Source organism: Sorex araneus, chromosome 1 (genome assembly GCF_027595985.1).
Source record: "Sorex araneus isolate mSorAra2 chromosome 1, mSorAra2.pri, whole genome shotgun sequence".
NCBI lineage: Eukaryota > Metazoa > Chordata > Mammalia > Eulipotyphla > Soricidae > Sorex > Sorex araneus.
Genome location: NC_073302.1, coordinates 413,161,043 through 413,184,734, shown reverse-complemented (window position 1 = coordinate 413,184,734; position 23,692 = coordinate 413,161,043). Strand labels below are relative to the sequence as shown.

Here is a 23,692-nt window from a genome sequence, read left to right as displayed (position 1 = left end):
CAGCCACTGAGGCAAGAGGCTTTTCCTCCATCCCATTCTCTCTCTCTCTCTCTCTCTCTCTCTCTCTCTCTCTTTCTCTCTCTCACTCTCTCTCAACCAGTTTATGGTTAAGGAAACAGAGGTTCAAAAATATATTCATTATCACCAAGCTTACATCCTGGAAGGGTGCGATTTAAATCCAGGCAGTCTGACTTGAATCCCTCTGCTCTTAAAATACAGACAGTCAGGAATAACTCAGTGACAAAAAGGGCCAGCCTTATAAATGTGGGATCTCCAGTGCCATCACCTGCACCAACCAGTCTTCTGTCACCCTCAGTACTGAAACATCATGTGATCTCAGATGCCATCAGGTACACGTAAGCACAACTAAGGTGTGGAAACCCCACTAAGCACTAGAATTAAAGATATACAAGCATCACAGCTGAGAGTACCAATACCTACTGAGCACGTGTATGGCCCCTAGAGAGCATTACAGCCAGAACATGAGCAAGCACCACAACTGAATGAGTGTGTGTGACGACTGCTGGTGTCTCCCAACCAGCACTGCCGCTGTGTGTGTGAGCATCACAACCGGATGAGTACCATTTCAATGATTACCATAATCAAGTGTGCACAACCTTCAGTCAGCACACAATTAACAGCAAGGAAGGGGAAATACTGAACTGTGAAATGACTGAATAGAGAGAGGTGAAACCGTACTTGCAAGTAGAATCGTAATTCAATGAACACTGACAAGACCTGGGTTCCATATTAACTTTAAGTTTTCGCATTCAGACTCTATCTCCTTCGCTGTCTGTCTCTTGACTTACTGGAAGCTTCAGAATTAAGCTGGTTGGCGTACTTCCTTAGCGCGTGGCATTCTTCAAAGGATAAGCAGGCTCGAGACTGGAGAGACAAGGTGCTTTCCCTGCATGCTCTTGACCTTGTTCAATCTCCAGCACCATATATAGTGCCAGGAGTGCCATATATAGAGCCCAGCCAGGAGTGATTCCTGAGCACTGAGCCTGGAGTAAACCCAAGTCACAGCCGGGTGTAGCCCCCGAACAAGTAAGACAAGCAAGCTCAGGAAGGTGAAGGCTGCTGCTCTAAGTAACAAAATTCATACTATATGGTCTTTATTTCTCTGTATTTAAATCTACAGTATGGAATACATGAAACCGCCATGTTTTGGAAGTGCTAAATTAATTAATTCCACTCTCCATATGTTGCTATACTCATACTAACCAGTGGATAGGTTATGTGTGTGTAAAGTGGAATGCAAGAGGAAGACTGTGGGAAAAGTCATATAACAATGATGAGAATCTCCTCGGCCCGCTGTCCCACTGTCCCTGCAAGACAGAAAGTCACTGATCTAGACAGAGCAGCAAAGAGCTCAGAGTGATCGATGGATTCTCACTATCCCAAACATAACTTCTGTGTGTTATCAGAGTGGTAACCTTAAATTATTCTGCCTATCATTATGTCATAACAGACAGTTGTACTGAAAACTAGCATTTTGGTGATTTGGGCTCAAGAAGATAAGAAATAGCTTGAGACTAAAAAAAAAAGACAGGGTAACTCATGCTTCTGAAGTTTGCTTTCTCTTACAAAAAAAAAAGAGGGTGCTTAAGGAGGTGTAAAGAGAGCTGGGAAGCAAGACACTTGCCTTGCATGCGGCTGCAACTAGCCACATCCCTGGTTTGAATCTGCAGCACCCCATAAGGTCCCTTGAGGACCACTAGGGGTCACTCCTAAGCAGTTTCAGGAATAGGTGCTAAGCATGGTCAGGTGTGGCCTGACCTCACCCACAAGCTCCCCCAACATGGTACTTAATAAAGACAGATGATTGTTAGGTGGGGGGGGGGAATTCCCTTAAAAAAAATCACTCATGTTTTCATTCTAGCTTTAAAAAAAATGGGAGAAGGGGCAGCCCAGTGGTGCTCAGAGGCTATGCTCGTGGCTGTGTTCCGCAGTCACACTTAGACATGCTCTGGGGAGCATCAGTGGTACAGAGTCAACCACTCGTCGGGCACTTTACCTCTGACCCATGAATTCTAGCTTTAACTAGGATTTTTGAAGCTTTTCTGACTATGACTATCTGTATGTGTTAGGCACCCTAGCCAATTCTTCTGGTGAAACGCTTTTAAGTACATCCATTCTAGAGTATTCTTTGTGTGACAGCACAATGTGTCTTGCGCACTGGAACACTCTCCAGTTTGCCCTTTGGCTCTCTCCTCCACTGTCAACTCGAAACGTCAGCAACAGCCCCCAGACTCCTGCTCCCCTTTTGTCATTTGCTTTTCACTATCAGTCAAATACCTGCTCTTTAAAGGTAAACAGTTGGAAATTATTCCCACGCAATGTCTCTATTATGTTTCTAAAAACACTTGAGACAAACAAAACAATAATAATGAAAAAACGGACAATCCACTTCAATATGGCAGCCTGTGAGAAACTGAACTTCATTGTCTGGTTCTTGCCTACCTTTCTGGCCTCTCTTGCCTTGCTCTTTCTACATTCCATTTTCTCATACTACCGTTTTGCCTTCCAACCACCTCTATTATTTAATTTGGGGTGAGAGAACTGGACCACACCCAGTGGTCCTCAGTGGGCCACAGCTGGCTACTCCTGGCTTCCAGTGTAAGAATTACTCTTGGTGGTTCTCAGAGGACCATAGACAGTGCTGGGCAGTTTGCCTACAGGGCAGGTGCCTTAACCCCTGATCATTCCTCTGGCCCCTGTTTTGTGTTTCTTTGTTCCTGTTGGCAGTGTTGGGATTAAACCCAGGTATTTTGCAGGAAAAAACATATATACTTATATATATGTATTTATTTATATATTTATATATATACATATATGTATATATATATATATATATATATATATATATGCGCCTCTCAGAGAGTCCAGCATGCTACCGAGAGTATCCCGTCCACATGGAAGAGCCTGGCAAGCTCCCCATGGCATATTTGATATGCCAAACACAGTAACAAGAACAGGTCTCATTCACCTGATCCTGAAAGAAGCCTCCAATCGTTGGGAAAGACAAGTTAGGAGAAGCTGCTAAAATCTCAGGGCTAGGATGAATGGAGATGTTACTGGTGCCTGCTCAAGTAAATCAATGAACAGCGGGATGACAGTGATGATCATTTTGCAGACTGCACAGACATCTCACTACTTGCTTGCTTACCAGATTCTTTTCTGACAATTCCACAGTCTAAGCCGAGTACTGAGATTGCATATGGTCCCATGGTGTTCTATTCCAAGGGTTCATATTTTAGAGCTTTCAGGACACATGATCAACCCCTGCTCTTCCCTCCCTGCTTTCCCCTTACAGACTCATCCCACCTTATAATCACACAGAATCCTTTTATACATTTGCAAGTATTGCATTACTTGCAGTACTTGCTATTATCCAACTTGTTCCAACAGAATTTAAACTGATAGAGATTTCTTATTTTACTGGTAAATCCCCATTCCCTGAAACAGTGTCTGGTATATTTCCCATAAATATGTGTTAGTGCAGTTGACTATACCAGACTCATCCAGTTCTCAAGAACATCTCGATTTTCATATGAATGTTCTGTGGCTATTATGGGGCATATATTTATGAATACAATAACCTGCAGTGTCAGTATCTAAAGACTTATGAATAGTACTAGTTGATTCTAACATATTGAGTGGCTAATAACATTTTATACCTTAATTACATACCCTTAGATGTTTTTAGAGACATCAGTTATAGATATTATTAATAATTTAGGTTTTGGATTTTAGTAATTATTTAGCATGAGTAAATGCTCAGCTTTTAAAAGTAGATGCCCATTATACTACCTATTTGCATTAAAATTAGTGATATCATCGTGCTAACAAGAGGCATGTAACAGACATTATATACATAGTTCTTTTATGACCCAATAACCTGTTTACTCTCCAAATAATGATTTTCAGTTAGAAGAAGAAATAGTTTTTAAACATCATAGATATGAGGCAGAGAATAAATGGTGTCAAAATGATTCCTCTTAGCAAGAGTGCTTCCTAAAAGTGTGTATAGTACAATCTCTTAAGGATATTTTAGAACTTCCAATGCCCAGATAAGACCAAACCACTGAGACCACAATTTCTGAAGTTAGGATACAGACTTCAGTCGTTTATGAAGCTCCACAGATAACTCTAATCCACAGAGAATTCAGGAGGACATTTTAATGTAAACCCTCACTTTGTTCTGGCAACAAAGTTTTCACATCTACAATTTGTCAAGCTCTTTTCTATGAATACAAAACCATTTACAGGTATGAAAGAAGTACCAAATCAATTTTGTAAAGTTTAGAAAGCTTAATGAGTTTTAAAGATTAGAACAACTGAAATAATCTAATTACTTGCAGAAATTAATTTAAATTATTTTTCAGGTGGCAGTAATATAGTAAGTTCTGTATCTTCCTCAGAGTGTTCATGGAACATCTCTTTAAGACATCTGTGGTCTCTCCATCTTGCAGATGTTCCGTAACAAAGAGAACTTGAATTTCTTTCTCTTAAAATCAGTGCTATACAAAATTTTTGAGGGCAAAATAAAACCTGCTTTTTATGATCATGCTAAATTAATTCAGCCTTAAATACCAGGTATAGGCTTAGAATTCATTAAGTGATCTCCAGTCTAGACATTCTCATTGACTTGCTGTTCATCTATTTTGCATCTCCAACTAATTTTCATGTATTTATCAAATCTTTCATTCCACACCCCAACCCCCACTTTGTGGTTGTTGGTGGTGGTTGTGGTATTGCTGTGATGACTGAGAAGAGACCCCTATTGGCTCTGCTCATATACTTAGCGGCAGTGGTCACCACATGTTGGACAGTTACTTACAGTGCTCACATACACGAAGTTGTGTTTGTCCAGGAACTACTGAATGGTATGGCCACAGGGATTGCACTTAAGTAGCAAACATGTGGAGTGGTTCTGGGAACAAGCTTGTGGCCTCACTCCTGTTGCAAAGCAGGCAGTCGACTATTGAACCACTTAGCTGAACACCTGAGACACTTGAGATCTTACATTTTTAAAACTAAACTCATATTAAAGTACCTTAGACGGGTACCTTAGATGGGTACCTTACCCTTGCCAGGAGTTCCTCCTGGGTAACTGCTTACATATTCAATAACTCTCATTTCTCATTGTCTTAATATATTTTTTGTATTCTTGATTCTTAAATTTCCTGTATAACACTATTATATATTTTACTTAAATTATTTGCATTTCCTGTTTATGGTGTCATGGACTCTTCTCTCTTCCCTGCATTACACCCAGTGCTCTTAAAAGTTGCCACTGGGACTATAAAGTAAAAGCTCAATAAATGACACATAAAAGAACGGTCTGAAGGACCAGAAAACTAGCAGACTGGGAACCATGATCTAGGAATCAGTTATCCCGACCTGTGTTTTTCAGTCAGGGGCCATATAGTTTTCCATGGACCCTGGGATATTCCAAAGGGTTAACAGGTGAAAACTGCATAAATGGGGGATCATGGCATGAGACAAGGGGTCCAACAGGTAGAATAGGGGACCACAGACAGGAAACAAAACTGGAAGGGGGTTGCAGTTAGAAAAGAGTTGCAAAATATTGTTCTAGGCCAACATAGAATAATATTCAACTTAAATCTGAAATGAAGATTACTGTTTTTTCTTAATGATTTGTTTCAAAGATACATGTATGTATAATATGCCAAAATGTTTCTAAATGATGACATTTTAAAATTCCATGGCCAAAGAAAATTAAGAAGTCATATTTGACATTTGGCTGATGACCCATATTCATTGCCAATATTACAAATAAGCAGTAAGCTATTTATTTCGTGAGATGAATGAATAAAAGGATGAATTCCTAATACAATCACATAAAATAACTACAGATAAAGCACTTAAATAGTAATTATTTAATTTTGTATTCAGACTTTATGGACTATCTACTGGGTAACAGGCACTAGGCTAGAAATTAAAATTTGATCATTCATAACTAGATTATACATCCTTGGGGCATAAATTGTTAAAAAAAGTCAGTGGTTTACTTATTAGTAAAAATTGCATTAGCAGCCTTTCACATTCAAAAATAAAAGATCCATTCAATGTTCTTTCATTTTTCATTTAATTACTGTCTAGTAATTAATTTTTAATATTAAGTAATTTTATACATTATGATGCAAAGCAAGTCTCCATGAATTTTTAAAGATCCGCATCTTATTTAATAGTATTCTGCATATTTACTACGGATGTTTATAATTAAAAATAAATTTGTTATCACTCATATATTTTGTTGAACCAATCTGATATTCAATAATATGAATGATTAACATTTTGTAATGTAAAATATTATGTCTCAGTTCTCATTTAAATTTTACATTTTGAAAAACTAGAATAAACACATAGCCAACTGAACTGAATCACTGAAATCGGTAGACGCTGCAAAACTCAAACTTCCCTCTAAATTTTGATAGCTGGGACCTCATTCTCCATCTCTAGAGGTAATGAATACTCCTTCAGATATAGGACATTTTCATTTAAATTCTGGCATCTGAAATTTTAACTACAGGTCAAGATAACTACTAGGATTAGTCCATCTTAAAAACAGATGTTTAGGACCAGAGAGATATATAAATGAATGCTTAGGGCTGGAGATATAATATAGCAGGTAGGGCACTTGTTTTTTTAAGTGACTGGCTGACCTGGGTTTGACCTCTCAAATGACATATAGACATATAGAATGATTCGTGAGTACAGAGCCAGAAGTAATCCCTGAGCACTGTCAGGTGTGCCTCAAATCATCCCTTCTCCCCCCACCAAAAAAATGAAGTATGTTTAATAAAAGATGCACCAAACATGTATCTTGCCCAAATGCTAAATTTCGAGGAGTAAAAAAATATATATGAAGTTAATGAGGTCCAAGGTAAAACCTCTACCAAATAAGAAACTTCTGGGCCAAACGGATACAGTTGATATACATATGTCTGTACTGTTATTATTTTTGTTTTTGTTTTTGTTTTTGTTTTTGGGTCACACCTGGCTATGTACAGGGGTTACTCCTGGCTCATGCACTTGGGAATTACTCCTGGCGATGCTCGGGGGACATATGGGATGCTAGGATTCGAACCCACCCGGGTCGGCCATGTGCAAGGCGAACGCCCTACCCACTGTGCTATGGCTCCAGCCCCCCCTACTGTGATTTTTTATTAAAACTTTTAAGACCATATATTTCTCTGTATTATTATAAAAGAGTTTCTCAGGCTTGCAAATACAAAATTTTAATGTGGGAAAATTGACTTTATGCTTTTGATTCTTTCCTGCAGATATAATCTAAGGCAAGCAGAATATTTTTAATATAGGCCACACTATGGTGCTGTGCATTTCAGAGCTCATGGCCCACTGCCTCAATGTACCAGGATAATATGACCTGATGTTTCAGGGCCAGCTAGTGATGTGGTGCTCAGGTCCTGTGGGCCTCTCCACGGTGCTGCTCAAGGGCTAAACTTGTAGCTAAATAAAATTAAGTGCTTTTTGTAAATCAAATTAAATTTTGCATATTGAAATTTAATCTCTATCTTTGTTAATATTTTCTAAAAAAAACCCACCTAACTCAATATTTTCAATAGAGCTACAGGGGTCAGACTTTTGTCTTGCACTCAGCCCATGCAAAGTCTGATACCCTGAACACTGTTAGGAATGATCCCTGAGCACAGAGTCAGAAGTACAGGAGGTGTGACTCCAAATGAAACCACAAAAGCAAACTAACAAAAAAAAATTAATAATTCTTAATGAATTTATTTATATTCGCTTATTTGTTAGCTTTTACAGCTACATTTAAATAGCATTTATGGATAAGTTTGCAAGTTTGCAAAGTATTATATCTTAAAATAATAAACACACATTTAAGTTTCAATTCATAGTGCGAGAGTTTCAGCACATAAAACTGAATATTGTCCCCTCCAAGCTGCAAATTGAAGACTTACTGGTATTTAAAAGAGAACACTAAAGTGATAACAATAATTTTTCATGACACACATTGTTCTCGTAACTGATGCTATTATCCTGATTAGATACAATGGAGGTCTATATAAGAACATGATTGCTGATTAAGCATAAGATTGAGGATGCTAGAAGTGGTATGGAGAAGGCACTACTGAGATTTCCATAAGCAGAGAGTTCAAAGTCTAGTAACTGAATTTAGTGAATACAGAGGCCAAAGAAACTTTAGCACATGCCTTACTTATAAAGATTTAAAATTATCTTCTACTTAAAGAGATGTATATTTTCTTTATTATTTGATGATTTTCTATTTCTAAAGAAACTAATCATTTTAAAATGGTCAGAATTTTTGCTTTGGGTTTTCCCATAGGCTATTTTTGCCATATGTAGCTATAGTTAAGGCTCCTGACTCTGTTCTCAGGGATCACTCCTGACAGTGTTTGGGGGAACTTTGGGGGAAACTAACAAGTTGGCGGCATGTAAGGGAAATTTCTTACTCCTGTGTTATTTCTCTGGCTGCTATTTAGAGTACTATTTTTAAAAATCGAAAATAGCCAGTAGCTAAGGAAGAAGAGATTTAGTGCTTGCACTATCCATCAGATGCCTCAACTTTTTCCAATTTTAATTTTGAGATCTCAGTACTGTAGGATGAAGTGACATTCCTTTATGGTTCCAAGTGAGGTTGTTCTACAGATCTCCAGAATAGCACTTTCCCCACTACCTCATCTGCACAGCACAATACATGAGATTGATTTTCATCTTTTTTAAATCTGCAGTAATACTTTCTGATCAAATTCTGTCATTTTTTTTTCAGATTTATTTTCTTTTCTTCACTTTTCTATATGTCAAGTGCTGACCCCATTTGGGGTCACACACTGAATTTAGGGATGCAAAAATTGAAAAGAGATTTGTGATTTATTATCAGCTAATGTTTGATTTGTATACTATTATCTATATACCAGGGTTGTACAAAACTTTCTTCGGTTAAGAGGGGTTGCAAATAGAAAAAAGCTTTTAAAAAGTTTTCCTCTCTCGACACCACTCTTACAGCTTATGCAGAATAAAAACAGAAGCAAAACAAGTAATTCTACCAAGATAAAGTTCAGGAATAAAAGAAAAATTTCTTTTAGAACTATTAGGATGTTCAAATATTTGTTTTCAAATATTTGTATGCCTGTTTTGGAAGAATGCAGTTTAACATCCATGTTTTAAAAACTTGAATTTTAAACTTTTTGAAATATTAGATTTTTTTCTTACCAAAAAAGTAACATAATGGCAGATATTGCTTTTTTCTATTAAAAAAGATTCTTATATAAATATGTTGCTTCTACTGCTGAAATTTACTGAGCTAAATTATGAACTATTATCTTTTTACCTTATTTCTTCATTTTTACTCATATTGTATTTAGTTTTCCAAAGAGTAATAATTTCAAAATGCAGCATTCATTGTTATATTGTGATTATGACTTGCTTATATTATCCATAGAATGACTTCTAAAAAGAGTTTATAACGTTTTTTTTTCTAAATATTTAGGTATTATTTTTCTTGATTCCTAGTAGTGATTCAATCAAGGTGAATAAGTGGATCTGAAGTCAAGTGAAAAAAAGAATTCTAGGAAAAACAGATCAAGAGATCAAGAGATAATACTTGACATACGGAAAAACATTTACAATAATTATTTTAATATCACACGCCACAAAATATTAAGTGCACTTTAAACACTTTTATTTGCCAAATTTTACTTTTTATATAATGAACTGTTCTAGATTTCTTCTTAGAGAGTCAATATTTGATTGCATTTGGCAAAACATATATCAAAACCTATACAATATAACCTCTGGGTTGCATTTAAATTAAACTTGAATTAAAGTCCTTTTGTATCAAAGTTTGTTCCAAAGAAGTTCAAATGAAAATTAGGAAATAATTTTATGACACGTAATGAAGTTTTCTTTTTAGCATATGATGAGTAATTCTGTTTACTAACATTTTTCCACTTAGATCCTTTCCATTTTCCAAAAGTTGAGTTAAAAGATAAATGCATACAATTACATTATGTTATTATAATATCAATGATCATACAAAACTATATAGAAAAGGACAAGAAAACAGTTGACTACTTTTTTTTTCATTTTCGGTCACACCTGGCGATGTTCAGGGGTTACTCCTGGCTTTGCACTCAGGAATTACTTCTGGCGTACTGGGGGACCATATGGGATGCCAGGGATCGAACCTGGGTGGCAGTGTGCAAGGCAAATGCCGTACCCACTGTACTATTATTCCAGCCTCAGTCGACTACTTCTTAAAGCTACCAGTTTCAATACTATTTTCAAGGATATAAGATCAATATAGTCCCACTACATGTCTTGCTTACACAAAATGTAATTGGAGTTCTCTAGAAATATCTAAAGTATCTCTGATATGTGATGACTTCAGAGTGCTGAATTGGAATTTCTCACTTTTTCCTCAACAGTCTTCACCCAAACTTCTAGGGGCTCACTTAGTGTAAAAGCAGTATTGCTTGTATTCCTTCTAATTCTCTCTAATCCAATTCCCAACAACCATGCTGGAGCTATGGAATAGAGCTTGAATTGTGCTCCTCTTCTAAATTATCTTCTACTATAGATTAAGAAACACCTATCTGATTTCTCACAAATAACCTGAAAGCAGTTTGCCACTAGAAAGCAACGTGGTAACAATTTCTGAATCTTACCAAAACGGGCCATGCCATTATGTTTCCACACATGCCTTTTTTTTTTTCTTTTTGGGTCATACCTGGCGATGCACAGGGGTTACTCCTGGCTCACGCACTCAGGAATTACTCCTGGCGGTGTTCGGGGGGACCATATGGGATGCTGGGAATCGAACCCCGGTCGGCTGAGTGCAAGGCACACGTCCTACCCGCTGTGCTATCTCTCCAGCCCCTCCACGCATGCCTTAATAATAAACCTGAAGGCCCTAAAAATAAAAATTCGCAAAGTCTCAGGGCGTTAGGCCAGGAGACGGTCGAGGCGGGCATGAATAGCCAGCGAGTTTGAGCATCCCGCTTTCGTATGTACCTTGCGGAAGTGATTGGACAGGAAGTGCCGCCTGGCCAGGTGGGAGAGAGATGAGTCCCTGACGCTGGAGGCTGAGCAGATGCTGCTGCTGCTGGAGTTGCTGCATCTGGAGGAGCTGCTGCTGGAAGACTAGCTGCTGGGCGGCCAACTGCTGCTGCTGCTGCTGCTGGTGTCAGAAAAGCCAAGGCAGTCAACGACGGAGATCGCGGCCGGCACCACCTGCCCATGCAACTCCTTCCACTGCCCTGCTCCTCGTTTTGGGACGGCCACCCCACTGCCAGAGTTCCAAGGCAGAGTGTACCCAAGTTCTTATTTTTGTTGCCTTTCTCGTCTCTATCTAAGTTGCCTTTCTCTTCAGCTATGGCAGGGCAACCAAGTCCCAAGGAACTTGTATTAAGATCTCTACGATGGAGAGCATACATATATGTCACATATATGTATAGAGCTGATGTTTAGACTTTTTAAACACTGGCAGATAATACGTTTATCCAGGCTACGTGAGCCATTCTTTTTTAGAAACAGTCAACTTTAACCGCCCCCCCCCCCCATTTTTTATTATTTTTTCCAACCGAGTTAAGTTTGATCTGCAGTGGTCCAAAGACGTGGTCTCCAGTGATCTATTAGTAATCGGGGCTGCAGGCTTCCCTAGGATAGGCCTGTTAGTTCTGGCTCTTCCGCTCCTCTCTTGTTGGAATATATTAAAGGCGGAATTACGTTCAAGGCACCAAAAGTGCCCTTATTATCAGGAAAAGTGTAACTTCCAATTTTGTGAGGCATTACAACACAAACTGGAGTTCTTTGGACTGGGGGTGGGGGTGGGAGGGTGGTGTGAGAGAGAGTCACACTTCAGAGAGAGAGGAGCGGCCGGTAGAGACCTTTCCTTTTTAGTTTGGGGAGAAGAGAAACTTCTGATGCGCTCACTGGAAAACAGACTGCATAATGGAGCAAGTCATGTGGATTGCCCAAAGCCTCCGGAGAAATAAGGGAGCAATTTCTATTCTGGAGTTGATGGCTGTCTGAAATTCTATTCACAAATCCAAACAGAAACAAAGCCTCAGGAGGTCAAAACTGTTTCCTGTACGTTTGCATAATGGGCAGCTTGAAGACAAGGCTCTGATACCTGCTGATCAATTTAACTACTTCAACATGTTTTGTTTGTATTATGTTTATATTTGATGCAGTTTGCTGACAAGTGCGAGCGAGGTCTGAGAAGCCAGCTTGTCAGTTTGATTTATGAGCATATCAAACTGTAACTTTCTACTCGCCACTCCAAACCTACAGTAGCAGTTCATTAATCAGGGGCCTGTGACTTTGAAATCTGTGCTCAACCAGTTTCTCCCCTGGTCCTCCTCCCCTCCCCGAGCCCAACAATAGGCTAAATTTGCATGCATGTTCTTTGAGCTGCACCACTGAGAAAAATAAGGTCCCTTCAACCAACTTAGTTTCTCAGTGAATACAAGATAATCAGTACTTTGTCCACCACACAGCTTGCTCTTTGTACTCTGGGATTCATTAGTGAACATTAGACGACAGCAGCATGGGATTGGAACTCTCAAGTCCCATGCTGGAAAAAAAAAAAAAGGAGAGCAGGAGAGTTCTCCTGTCATTGTTATTAGGCTCAGGAAAAATGTCTAAGCATGCATTTTTGACAGCCAGAACCTTGTGATGGGAAGATCTATGGCATCCTCCCTCCCCGGCCCCCCCCCCGCCCCCTCCCCCCCCACCGCCTCCACCTCCCAGCCCCACACTCGTGGCTCTCCAGGAGCGGACCGCATCCTACCTCTTTCGCTTGCTTTCCCGGGTGTTGCGGGGGCGGCGGCGGCGGCTGCTGTTGCTGCTGCTGCTGTTGCTGCTGCTGTTGCTGCTGCTGCTGCTGCTGTTGCTGCTGCTGCTGCTGTTGTTGCTGCTGCTGCAAAAGCTGAAGATGTAACTGCTCTTGCTGTTTCTTGTAAAACTCTTGTAGTTGTTGCTGAATAAACCATTTTGACTTTAATAAATAAAGGCAAAAGTTTCACGGAGTATAAATCTAAACTCTTCTAACCTGGCATCTGGTGGGGGAATCCAGAAAGAGTCACCTCACGGGAACAACAAAAAATAGCTCATGGGATTCAAGGTGCCGGATCGGCATCTTTTTTTTTTTTCTTCTTCTCTTTTCACCCCCGCCCCAAGGCAGTTCTGAAATTGTCCAAGCCTGAATCCTCCCCGAAAGATGCTACGTAAGAGGGTAGGAAAACCTGTATGCTAACAGAGCCAGGTACAATGACCTAAATGGCCCGCTTGAACTTCTGACAGTATATAGAAATAGGATGTATGCTACTGTTCCTAAGAACGAAACATGGAGTTACATAAAATTAAGTTGTTCAGTATTTTAAGGAGAAAATAATATTTATTCCATCATATGTACTGAAGAATGTAAAATCTGAAAACAACTAGCCTATTGTCAGAATCAGAGATAGCAAAGTTATGTAGGAGACTTCTGACAAAGTACATTTTTTTTTTCTGTATGCCAAGTCATTCTACAACAAAGTTCACTTTAGATACATTCAAGGTCCCCATAATTGAGTGTATGAATGTTATTTTCCTTATTTGAAAACAATAAAATGCAGGAATCAGTGGGTTAGTTGTCAGACTTTGTTATAATGTGAAGATCTCTTCTGAAATCGGCTATAATTTTCAAAGGACAATTTGGGATGTTACTGTCGACTGTAACGAAGTGGCCAGTTCCCATTTCATACTTCAATGGACTAAAATGAGACCTAACATGCTAGGAGTTTTATAAGTAACCTATAATTAGAAGACCTTTTTTGATGTTTGTTGGCACACCTACAAAGGACATAGGAATATATATGGATGCATTCCATGTTGAAGTCATGCCTTTCTGTACTTACTCTGGGCGCTCCTGATAAAAAATAAAAAACTAAGGGCGATATGTTTTTCACACTCTTTTGCAAATAACAACCTTGCCGATCAAGCCTAGGAACTGGTTGTCCCTTCCAACGAGCCTGAACTATCCAATATGCCCTTGATGGAGCCAACCTGAGAGCACTCTTGCGGCGGCATGCTCCAGCACCGCAGCAGGTAACCCACATTACCTGCTGCAGCATGACCGCCTGCTGCTGCTGGAGGAGGGCTTGGAGCTGCTGGGGAGACAGGACTTGCTGCTGAAGAATCTGCTGCATTTGCTGCGGGGTGATCACCTGGGGAGTCATCATGGCCACCGACACAGGCACCTTCCGGAGAAAGAGAAAGTGTGTTCAGAACCAGTCGTGTCAACCCCCTTCACAGCTATTCTGTCAGCTCAAGTGTGTTCTCTGACAATGACGAGTATTGATTTTTAGACGGCCTTTATTATATATTTAACCGTATTAATATTAACGTATCTCAGTGTTTGGACACTGGCTTTCCAAGGTGGAGGTCCCTCATTTCTGTCTTTATATCCCACACGTTTTATGCATTCTGCTACTGTGTTTGAGTTTTGACTAATAGAATTAAAAATAAGTAAATGCTCAGTACTTTGGAATTAAGAATCACATCAATATTGGTGCTGTGAAGAAGTCTTTTGAAATAGCTGGAAATATAATTAAAATAAATAATAAATATTAAACAAATACTACGCACATGTCTGTTTTCAAAGTTACTTAAAGTATTTACAAAGAATGGGATTACTCATAAAACATAATTAGAGTCATTAAGATGATATGTAAATGATAGATAACGTTAGAAACGGCATATGGTACTGTATCTTACTCCATGAGTTCATCGAGAAACTCTGGACATCTGGGAAATCACTCATAGATAGGCTCTCTCCAAAAAGGAATCATAAGCCTAGTGTTTAGCTTCTGTAAATATTTTCTTATTGGAAGCTAACTAAAGTTATACAAGGAAGTCCAGCAATCTAAAGATTGCTCAAAGCCTATTCATTAAATGGTGGTGGTGATGGGCGTGGGGGACAGTATCATGCTTAAGCTTTTCTTCCCACTGTCTCCATTCGGTTCAAGATTCTGAGAATTAAAGAGTCAAGAAGAGGCGGTAAGAAAAGAGTGAAAGATATAGAAGAAAAATACAGAATAAAGAAAGGTTCAGGGGAATATCCTAGAGGAGGAAAAGGAAGGACACAGAGAGATGGAAAGGCAAAGGGGGAACCCGTTTATAAAAGCCTTAGTACACACTCAGTGTGGGGTGGGAAAGGGAAGTCAGTTTGGACAGACAACGCTAGTATGGAAGAACACTTAATAAAATAACAATTTGACTTGCTACGTTTGCAAATCTTTGAAAAAGCAATCACTTTCCTTGAATAAACAATTCACCTTTACTGTAAATTAGGATATTTATGCAATATAGTTTTAGAACAAATTCATGGGACATAAGTCACTTAGAAAACAGTAGACATGGTCCATGATTTATTTTATTTATAATATGCTTGATACATTTTGACCTGCCACTTTATTAGGGAAATGAAAAACAGTGAGAAGTTAGGAAAAAAATACAACAAAAATACAGAGAAAATTTATTTTGCCTTCCAAAAAACTTGCATATCTATGACTAAGAAATACCTCTTCTATATAGTAACTGAATTTTCAAAATACGAATTGAATATATACAATTCTGTAACATAACAAATATCATAACAAAAAGAATTCAATCATTTTCAGGAATATTTCAGCATTTTATTGCTATACAGATTATCTTTGTGTTTAAAATAATAAAGATATTTTGATATTTATACTAAAAATTGACTGAGTTGTCCAAATGTTTAGTTGTTTTGTAGTCAGTTTACATGTTTGTTCTTTGCTAAGTAAATATAATGGTTACATAAAACAACTTGAAAAAGAAATCTTAACAAAATGTGTTTTCTTACAACAATCATTTATTTTAGATTGTTTCCAAATAATAAGAAATTAAACTGAAAGGACGCGGCTGAGAAAAACAGACATCCTTAGTTTTTAAAAGGGAGCAAATACAAATACACATATAATTACATATATACATATAGTTAATATATAAGTGTATATGTATGTGTGTATATATATACACACATATATATACAAAGAGACCAGAGATATCTGCATATCTGCTATAAAATAGACCATCTGATGAGACACTCACTACACTTTTCTTATCTGATTGTGACTTTCAGAATAAGGAGTGTCTTCATTAAATTATCTATCTACAAGTAGAAGCATTTATATATGTAACTCATAGCAAGTATACTTTATTTAAAAAGTTAAAAGGAGTCACACTACCCTGTTGTAAATTCCAGTTAAATTCTAGTTTATATGATTATAGTTTGTTACTTTTATGACTGATGTGATACATGAGGAAACTTTAAACACATTTTCTACCTCAGCACTGTATAAACTACAACCCTTTCACCATGACTTAACTAATTATTTTTAAGCCACTCATTTTAATGACACATTTCATTTCTTCCTATTTTATATTTTGTTATTGCCCTGTTGCTTTTATCTGCTGTCAAATTTAGGCTGAAATTCAATGACAGAAAAGAATAGCGATTAGCTGAGTACATAAAGAAACAATTAAGACTATCATTCTATCAGTAATTACACTGGCAACATGAGCTTCAAATATAAGAACCTAGAACTGTCTGAAATATATATATATATATGTACTACAGAAAGTGATAGTGTTCCTTATTTTCTACCTGATACTTTATTCATTTAATATCATGATTAAAAGTTATGATAGAAGAAGGGAGAGGCTTCCCTTGAATTTGTATGCGTGTGTGAGATTTGGCAAATTGAAAGTATCTTTGGATCTAATAATCCATAATGCTCTATGCAGCTACCAATGAATCTAGAAGGAATGTGTGACCTACTCTGAATGGGTGTCTTAGCAGGGAGAAAGAGTGTCAATGCTTGCTGGGAGATTTTTTTTATTTTACTTTCTCTTTGTATTTACTGTACTGTCTGGCTGAACCTTCCACTATGACTCACTAAAAACCAATTTTGTTGATCATTAAGTTTTCATATTAGATGAAGAAAGGACAAACCCAATATGCTGCTCTGTGCACCAAGAACTATTGACTCAACAGATGTGAGCACAGGATTTTATATGGTGAAATGTGAAGAGAAACATTCTGAAACTATGTTGAAATGAGACAAAAAGGGGAAAAAAACCCAGATATTATTCTAGAGTAAGTCAGTGATGCTAACATTTTAAAAATAATACAAACGTGTTTAGATTAAGCTTCTAGGTTTTTACTCCAATGAAAGTATCAAAAAAGTTACTGAGAGACAATGCAAAGATTTCTCTCCCTTTGAATAAATTTAAGGAGCTATTTTAAGAGCATGAAAATGGACCATTTAAAGATAAACTACAGTAAGCACACAACCTTTTTAAACCTAGTTCAGCTAAAACTTTTGTGAATGTGTTGGGTTTAAGCCTGTTATTTAATCAAAAATCACAGTTAGGTGCTGGTGGTTGAAAAGGGTCTTAGGACAATGTCATTTCAATTCTTTCTCACTAAATATGAACATACCAAAACAGTCACAACCTGTGGATGAAGTTTTCTTTAAAAAATAAATTACTTTTAACAATGTCTGTCAACTACTGGCTTCTAGATCCCTTTATTTTTTGCTTGAAACTTGAAGACAAATATGTTATGTTCTGACCTCCAGATCTTGGTACTTACAAAACAAAAGTATCCTTTAAGGATTAAACAATTCATATAATTGATATAAAAATGCTTTTATGTTAGAGTATCTGCTCCTATTTCAGCAGACCACTGATATGAAATATTTGACTGTACACTCTTTGATAAATTTTTCTGTTCGCTTCTTTCCTCTCAACACTATATCAATAGTTTACTTTAATATAAGAAATTATTGTATTGCATTGCCAGCCTTGGTCCAAATTCAAGCCCTGGTTACATGTATAATGTCTATCATAATAATAGCCTTTCAAAAGCTTCCTGGTTTTATGGTATTAAAAAGAACTGACAATGAATTGAGTGGTATTTGTAAGCTTTTCATCAAGTGCTGAACGGGAGTATTTAAAGAGATCTGGGATGGACAGTGCATATTGCTATTTAATACAATCTTTTAGCAGCAGGGAAATAGTATGACAGGAACAACAGAAAGAATGGCACAGTGCAATAATAGACACTGAGATTCCTTTTAATCATGATTCGTCACTACTTAGTTTCTACTGTCGTTTAAGACATTAGTTTTTACTTGCATCCATTTAATTACTTTGTGAAAGCAGAGAGTCTTTGCTTTGGAAAGCAGTTTCTCCAACTTTAGCCTTCTCTTAGACACAAATAATTCAAGAAGAGTATGTATAATTTGTTCTTTGTACTATTGGTAAAGATGAGGCTGCTCTTATAGGCGTGTCGTTATAGAGATTATAGGGAGGTGATATATAATATGTTACACTGTATGTTTAAAGGCCAAAAATGCAACTTCTAATCTCACTCTGGCTAATCAAGCTGCTCAGATTATTTTACATACATCTTTGGTTTAGGCCTTGACATGCCCTTGTTTTTCTTTCTTCTCAAAGCTAAAGTTCCTCTCTTTGATTAGCTGAAACATTTGCATGGTCACTACACATTTTTCATTTTATAAATCATTATGCATTAGCAGTCTTGATCGCCTAGCTTGACTAATCCTGACGAACTGAAATCACAGCTGAAGGTCAAACTCCATCCCACTGCACATTCATATTCAAACAAATCTGCACCATTGTTCATTAGGCTACTAAAATCATTGGAAAGAAGTTACTGAATACCTTACACGATTCCTTATTCTTTCTAAACTTAACCTACAGAACATTAATGCTTAGCAGATGATAAGCAGAGAGCACAAACAGAAATCAGTATCACTGTAACTGAAGTGCCTGATTTTATTTTGAGTTGCAAAAACTAGAATATAATCAATAATTACAGAGAATTAGAATACCTGAGTGCTTCACCAATTTTCAGTGGGAGTACCACTGTAAAAAGAGGTATATTCATCTACGAAAATGCTGTCATTTATTTATGCTTAGTAACTCAAAATGCTGATAGAGACTTGTGGGTTCATTTCACTCTCTAGAATTAAGATCTTACTTAAAATTGCTGAGACGAGTTTTCCTGAAAGTGCAAATAGTTAATCCTGTTTATTTGTCTGCTACAGTTATAAATATTTCCTTTTACATTTAGAAATGAATTTTAATACACTAGATACAAAAACAAAACAATTGTGATTTTGATGGAGCTCGCAAAATTTGCCCAAATAATATTAATTTCAACAAAAAGCAAGCTGTCCTGATAAAAGACAACTCTCTAAGAAAGCAAAAATAAATATGAGGAGGAAGATCCTTTCATGCTTTCATAGGCGCTCTCATAGATTGATGGATGATAATCATCTTAATTTCACTGCTCTCCAAAACAAAGAGCGAGAAAAGGCAGCAAAAGACACTAGCCCATTCATTCCAGGACCTGCACAATGCTAATTCCAACATTTAGCTGCATGGTTTTCTGCTTGATGTATCAGAGCTCAAAAGATGAAAGCAGAGAAGTAATTGCTCTCCTGGTTCTTATTCTTCGCTGACAACCCATAAATTTAATTTTACACACACATTCATTTACATTTTCAAGTATATGACATGATAATTGCCAGAATATAACACCTCCATTCCTGTAGATACAGCAACTCGCTGATTGACAAGTGTGGTGAATAGAGAGGAATGGTGGTTGAATTGCAGAATTTTTTTTTCTTCTGAAAATTACACTTAGAAGGGCTAACGGTAATAAGCATTTATGAAACAGTCTCACCATAAACATCTGCACATAAAATGAACAGTAGAACCTCAGTTATTAGAGTCTCTCAGCTTTTTGCGCTTTACACTGAACTCTACTATTGAAATAGTAAAATTACCAGCAGCGGACCTACTGAAGCATAAATGTATGAAACACTCTATCCCCAACATTTACTGTATCTATTGGTTGCGACTCTTTTCAGTGAGTAATGCCAATGCAAAGCAATAAAATATTTAGCCTATTTGAAGGTATTTAACTTTATGTTGAGAAAACACTTAAATATTTCAATGTTTTCTCAATAAAATATACATTCCGGTGATCAGAAAGAGGACCTATGTTTTTCAGTGGGAGAAGAATTACTGATTATTTTAAGTGGTTCTTAACAATGACATAGGCTTTGAAACTGTCCCGCAGCTGGGAACACTGATTTGGCTTGCCAGCTTACCCTGGAGAAGGCTGTGAGCTGACTTGCTTTTCTTTGGCTCCAAAGTTCAAGAATGGAACAAAGCCCTTTAAATTGGATCCTGATGAGAAAACATCAGCAACTTTTCCGAAGAATTTCAGATCATTAAGATGCTCTCACTGTACCTGAAGCTGCTGAGAGGCTGTCTAGCTGACAGAGGCCAGCATCGGAAGAAGAAGGCAGAAATGAAAGGGAAAACTGAGGTAGATTTATTGGGAGTTGTACTGATGACTTCACAATGACTTTCTGTCAATGGCCTGACTAATTTGTACAGATCACAGATTGTCTTATGTTGGCAGGACATGGGATGCTTAACATTCACTATTAGAATATACAATAGTTTATGTATCTGAAAATACATATTACACTCACATTTTATATCTATCCCCTATAAGAAACATATTCTCCCATTACCTGTCCTATATGTATTCTATAAATATGTTTTTAAAGCTGTTGCTAATAAAATTATAAAGACAACTAAAAGTAGATTAGCATCTCTAAAACCTGTAACTGAAACAAATTCTTCTCTTCCTGTGTCTCCTAGAAAGTTGTGTAATATTAACTACGCAAATAGTCTAAGTACTTCATGCAAAAAAAAAAAAAACGGTACTCATACATTCAGAATAGTATAGATAAGAAATAACTCTCGGGGTTGAATTAGTAAACAATTCAAAAGTTAAAAATAACTATCATAAAGATACCAAAAAAATAAAAACAGAAGCTCACACTTTCAAATTCATCATATCAAATATTAAGGGTTGAAAGTGGCATGCTGTACTCAGAATTCAGCATCAAAACTATCTACTTGTTAAAACAGCAAATTCCTATTTCTTTCATACCTAAAACATTTTCCACTAAGTTTGATTTAAGGCATATGAGAATACAAGGTTGCTATCAAATCTGATTATTGCAAAATACAATTTTTAGGAAAGCAACGAAATTTCATCCATGAATAGCTTAAACCTGACTTATTCTATAGCATTTAGGAGAGATGATAAAAGTACTCTGAGATCAATTTATATCTTACGCCTCTATTTAATTCCACATTATGAGATACCATACCATTGTAAATTATGTTGGCTAGAGCACTATTTTTTTCCAGAGTTGCACTTATTTTGTTTAATAACTGACTTTCTGTAAGATTATAAAGCTGTGTTTAAGATATAGTTTTGCTCATCCTGTCTATTTCAATAGACTTCCACGATTACTTTTTACCAACTAGTCTCGTTGAAAGGTTTCTAGCACTATAGGTAATGTAAAGTCCATTAGGTCAGGCTCTTCATAGCATGACATGCAGTAAATTACAAGTGCTTCAAGCAGCTCAGTGAATTACAGTTCATCACTTTGAAAGGTTTCCCACTACAAGACCACAGATATCAGATCTGGCAGTTAGGATCCAATTAACACTTTGGTCAGAATAATCAGATTGCATGTGTAAGACTTGTATAATTCGTTTATTGCTTCCATGCATCTTCTGTCTGTAGGTAAATTTGTTGCTGTTATTTCAAAGCTGGAACCAGTATTTCACTTGCAGTTAGGTTATATTTCAAGTTCTTTTGCAGTGCAGTGATGAATTCCTCTTGTTTCAGCAATTTAGATCACTTGTCCTGCAGATATTACAGCTTGAGAAATGGTTTGTTTCTGGTAGTTTTGTTTTGTGCTCTTACCATGTCATTATATGTCTAGAAAAAAATTGCTAGCAATTTTTACTAAACACGTTTCATTTAGTGCATCAGAGACAGTTTTCTCCAACATGATCACTGTGGATCTTGCGTAACAGCCCCATAGACCATAAATGACATATGCAATGACATTTACATGTGTACTGTCATGCAAAACTATTTCCTGCTACACTGAATATAATACTGTGACTGTATAAAAAAATTCTGATTAGGTGGTAACATTTTTCTATTCTGGTCAGTTATTTAGGAGACATACTTCAGGAAAAGATTAATAAGGAAAGAATATTATTCTCATATTTAATGCCAGTACTTTGATAGCTAGTTTAGTCACACTTTCAGACATAGTTAACAGGCTAGAAACCAATAAAAAATAATTTAACTCAAAAGAAGACATAATTTCTATTAAAATGAATACACAAATTTAAATACTGCAATTTTTAAATGACAATGTCTTAATAAATTTTCATAAATAAAAAAGCCTAAAAATATTCCCTGAAATAGCATCTTATTCAATTCTCAGAGAAGCTTATTTGTTATAAATTACTGTTTCTGTATTCTCTTTTATATTATACCTAATACATATTAAGATTTCTAGATTCAGGATACATGTTTTAAAATCCAATATAAACTGTTGCAGTGCCATGAAAAAGCAGTTAAACAAATTCTACTTAGAAGATATATATTAACAGTGATTACTTTTAATAGATGAAATTTAAGTGATAATGCTGAATCCACTGCTTAAAAAAGTACCACTAAAAAAAAATGTACGACTGGTTTGGCTTTACAGAAATAACTAAGCAATGACTTCTGAAGATAAAACAAGTAGATGTTATACTTTCTTTTCACAAGTGTCCATTTAAAAATATATAATTATGCCACATCAGCGAGTCAAGCAGAAAATGCAAATATAAACATTTTTCTTATGAATGATGAGAAAGACTTGTATAATTCTTTATACAAGCCTTTGTATTAAGGAAGCTGTAGATATCTTGTTTTCAAGTGTCAGACTTTGAAAACAGAAACACTGAAATCACACGTTGAGTTTCTTGTTCATTCACATTACCACTTTGTTCCAAGTTATTTAATTTCTCTGAGGCATGATTCCTCTGTTAGTAAAACTAAAAATACTCATTTCAGGTCCAACCCAGAACTGTATGGCCCTCAAAGTACCACCAAGAGCTGCATCTAAGCCAGGAACTACAACTTAGCACTATTAGGTGCTACTTCTGCCCCCAAATATCTCCATTTATTGTGATATTATAGACTGTGCAAATACATAAGAAAAAAATCCTCAGAATATATGCATGTTTTCTTTTTCATGTGTTGTTAGGCCACACCCAATGGTGCTAAAGTCTTACTCTTGTGCACATGAATCACTCCTAGTGAGATTGGGACCATATGGGAAGTTTGCCATTGGAGCCAGGGTGGTCTCATACAAGGCAAATACCTTACCTGCTGTACTGTCTCTCCAGCCCCTGAAATATTTTCTTTCTACCTTTCACTATTTACTCAGATGAACTTTTATATTTTCACCAAGAGGCTTGCTTTAGCTTATAAAATGTACCATCTTACACAATTGGAATGCCAAGAGAGGCAATCCTGTCTGTGACCTCTACTCAGACTCAACATTAAAATATCATAAAACAAAGTGAGCTGGGGTATACAGTAACAATGTACTATGCGCGCATTTATACATTCTGATTGTATAGTGAAGTAATATTCTGGTCAAACTATATGCCAAGC

General features: G+C 36.8%; 1 protein-coding gene across 13 annotated transcripts in view; it reads right to left on the bottom strand.

The window, feature by feature from the left end:
- The window catches only part of FOXP2 (forkhead box P2), a 562,025-nt gene that overhangs the window by 58,598 nt on the left and 479,735 nt on the right, over positions 1 to 23,692 (bottom strand). For 9 of the 13 annotated variants that reach the window (XM_055139128.1, XM_055139160.1, XM_055139176.1 and 6 more), the window contains 3 exons: positions 14,139 to 14,276; positions 12,827 to 13,015; positions 11,047 to 11,212 (listed from right to left, as the gene is read on the bottom strand). In XM_055139128.1, the coding sequence (XP_054995103.1) occupies positions 11,047 to 11,212; positions 12,827 to 13,015; positions 14,139 to 14,276 (493 nt within the window). The remainder of the gene's footprint in view (positions 1 to 11,046; positions 11,213 to 12,826; positions 13,016 to 14,138; positions 14,277 to 23,692) is intronic. The other 4 variants (XM_055139142.1, XM_055139167.1, XM_055139146.1 and 1 more) reach the window with 3 other exon arrangements.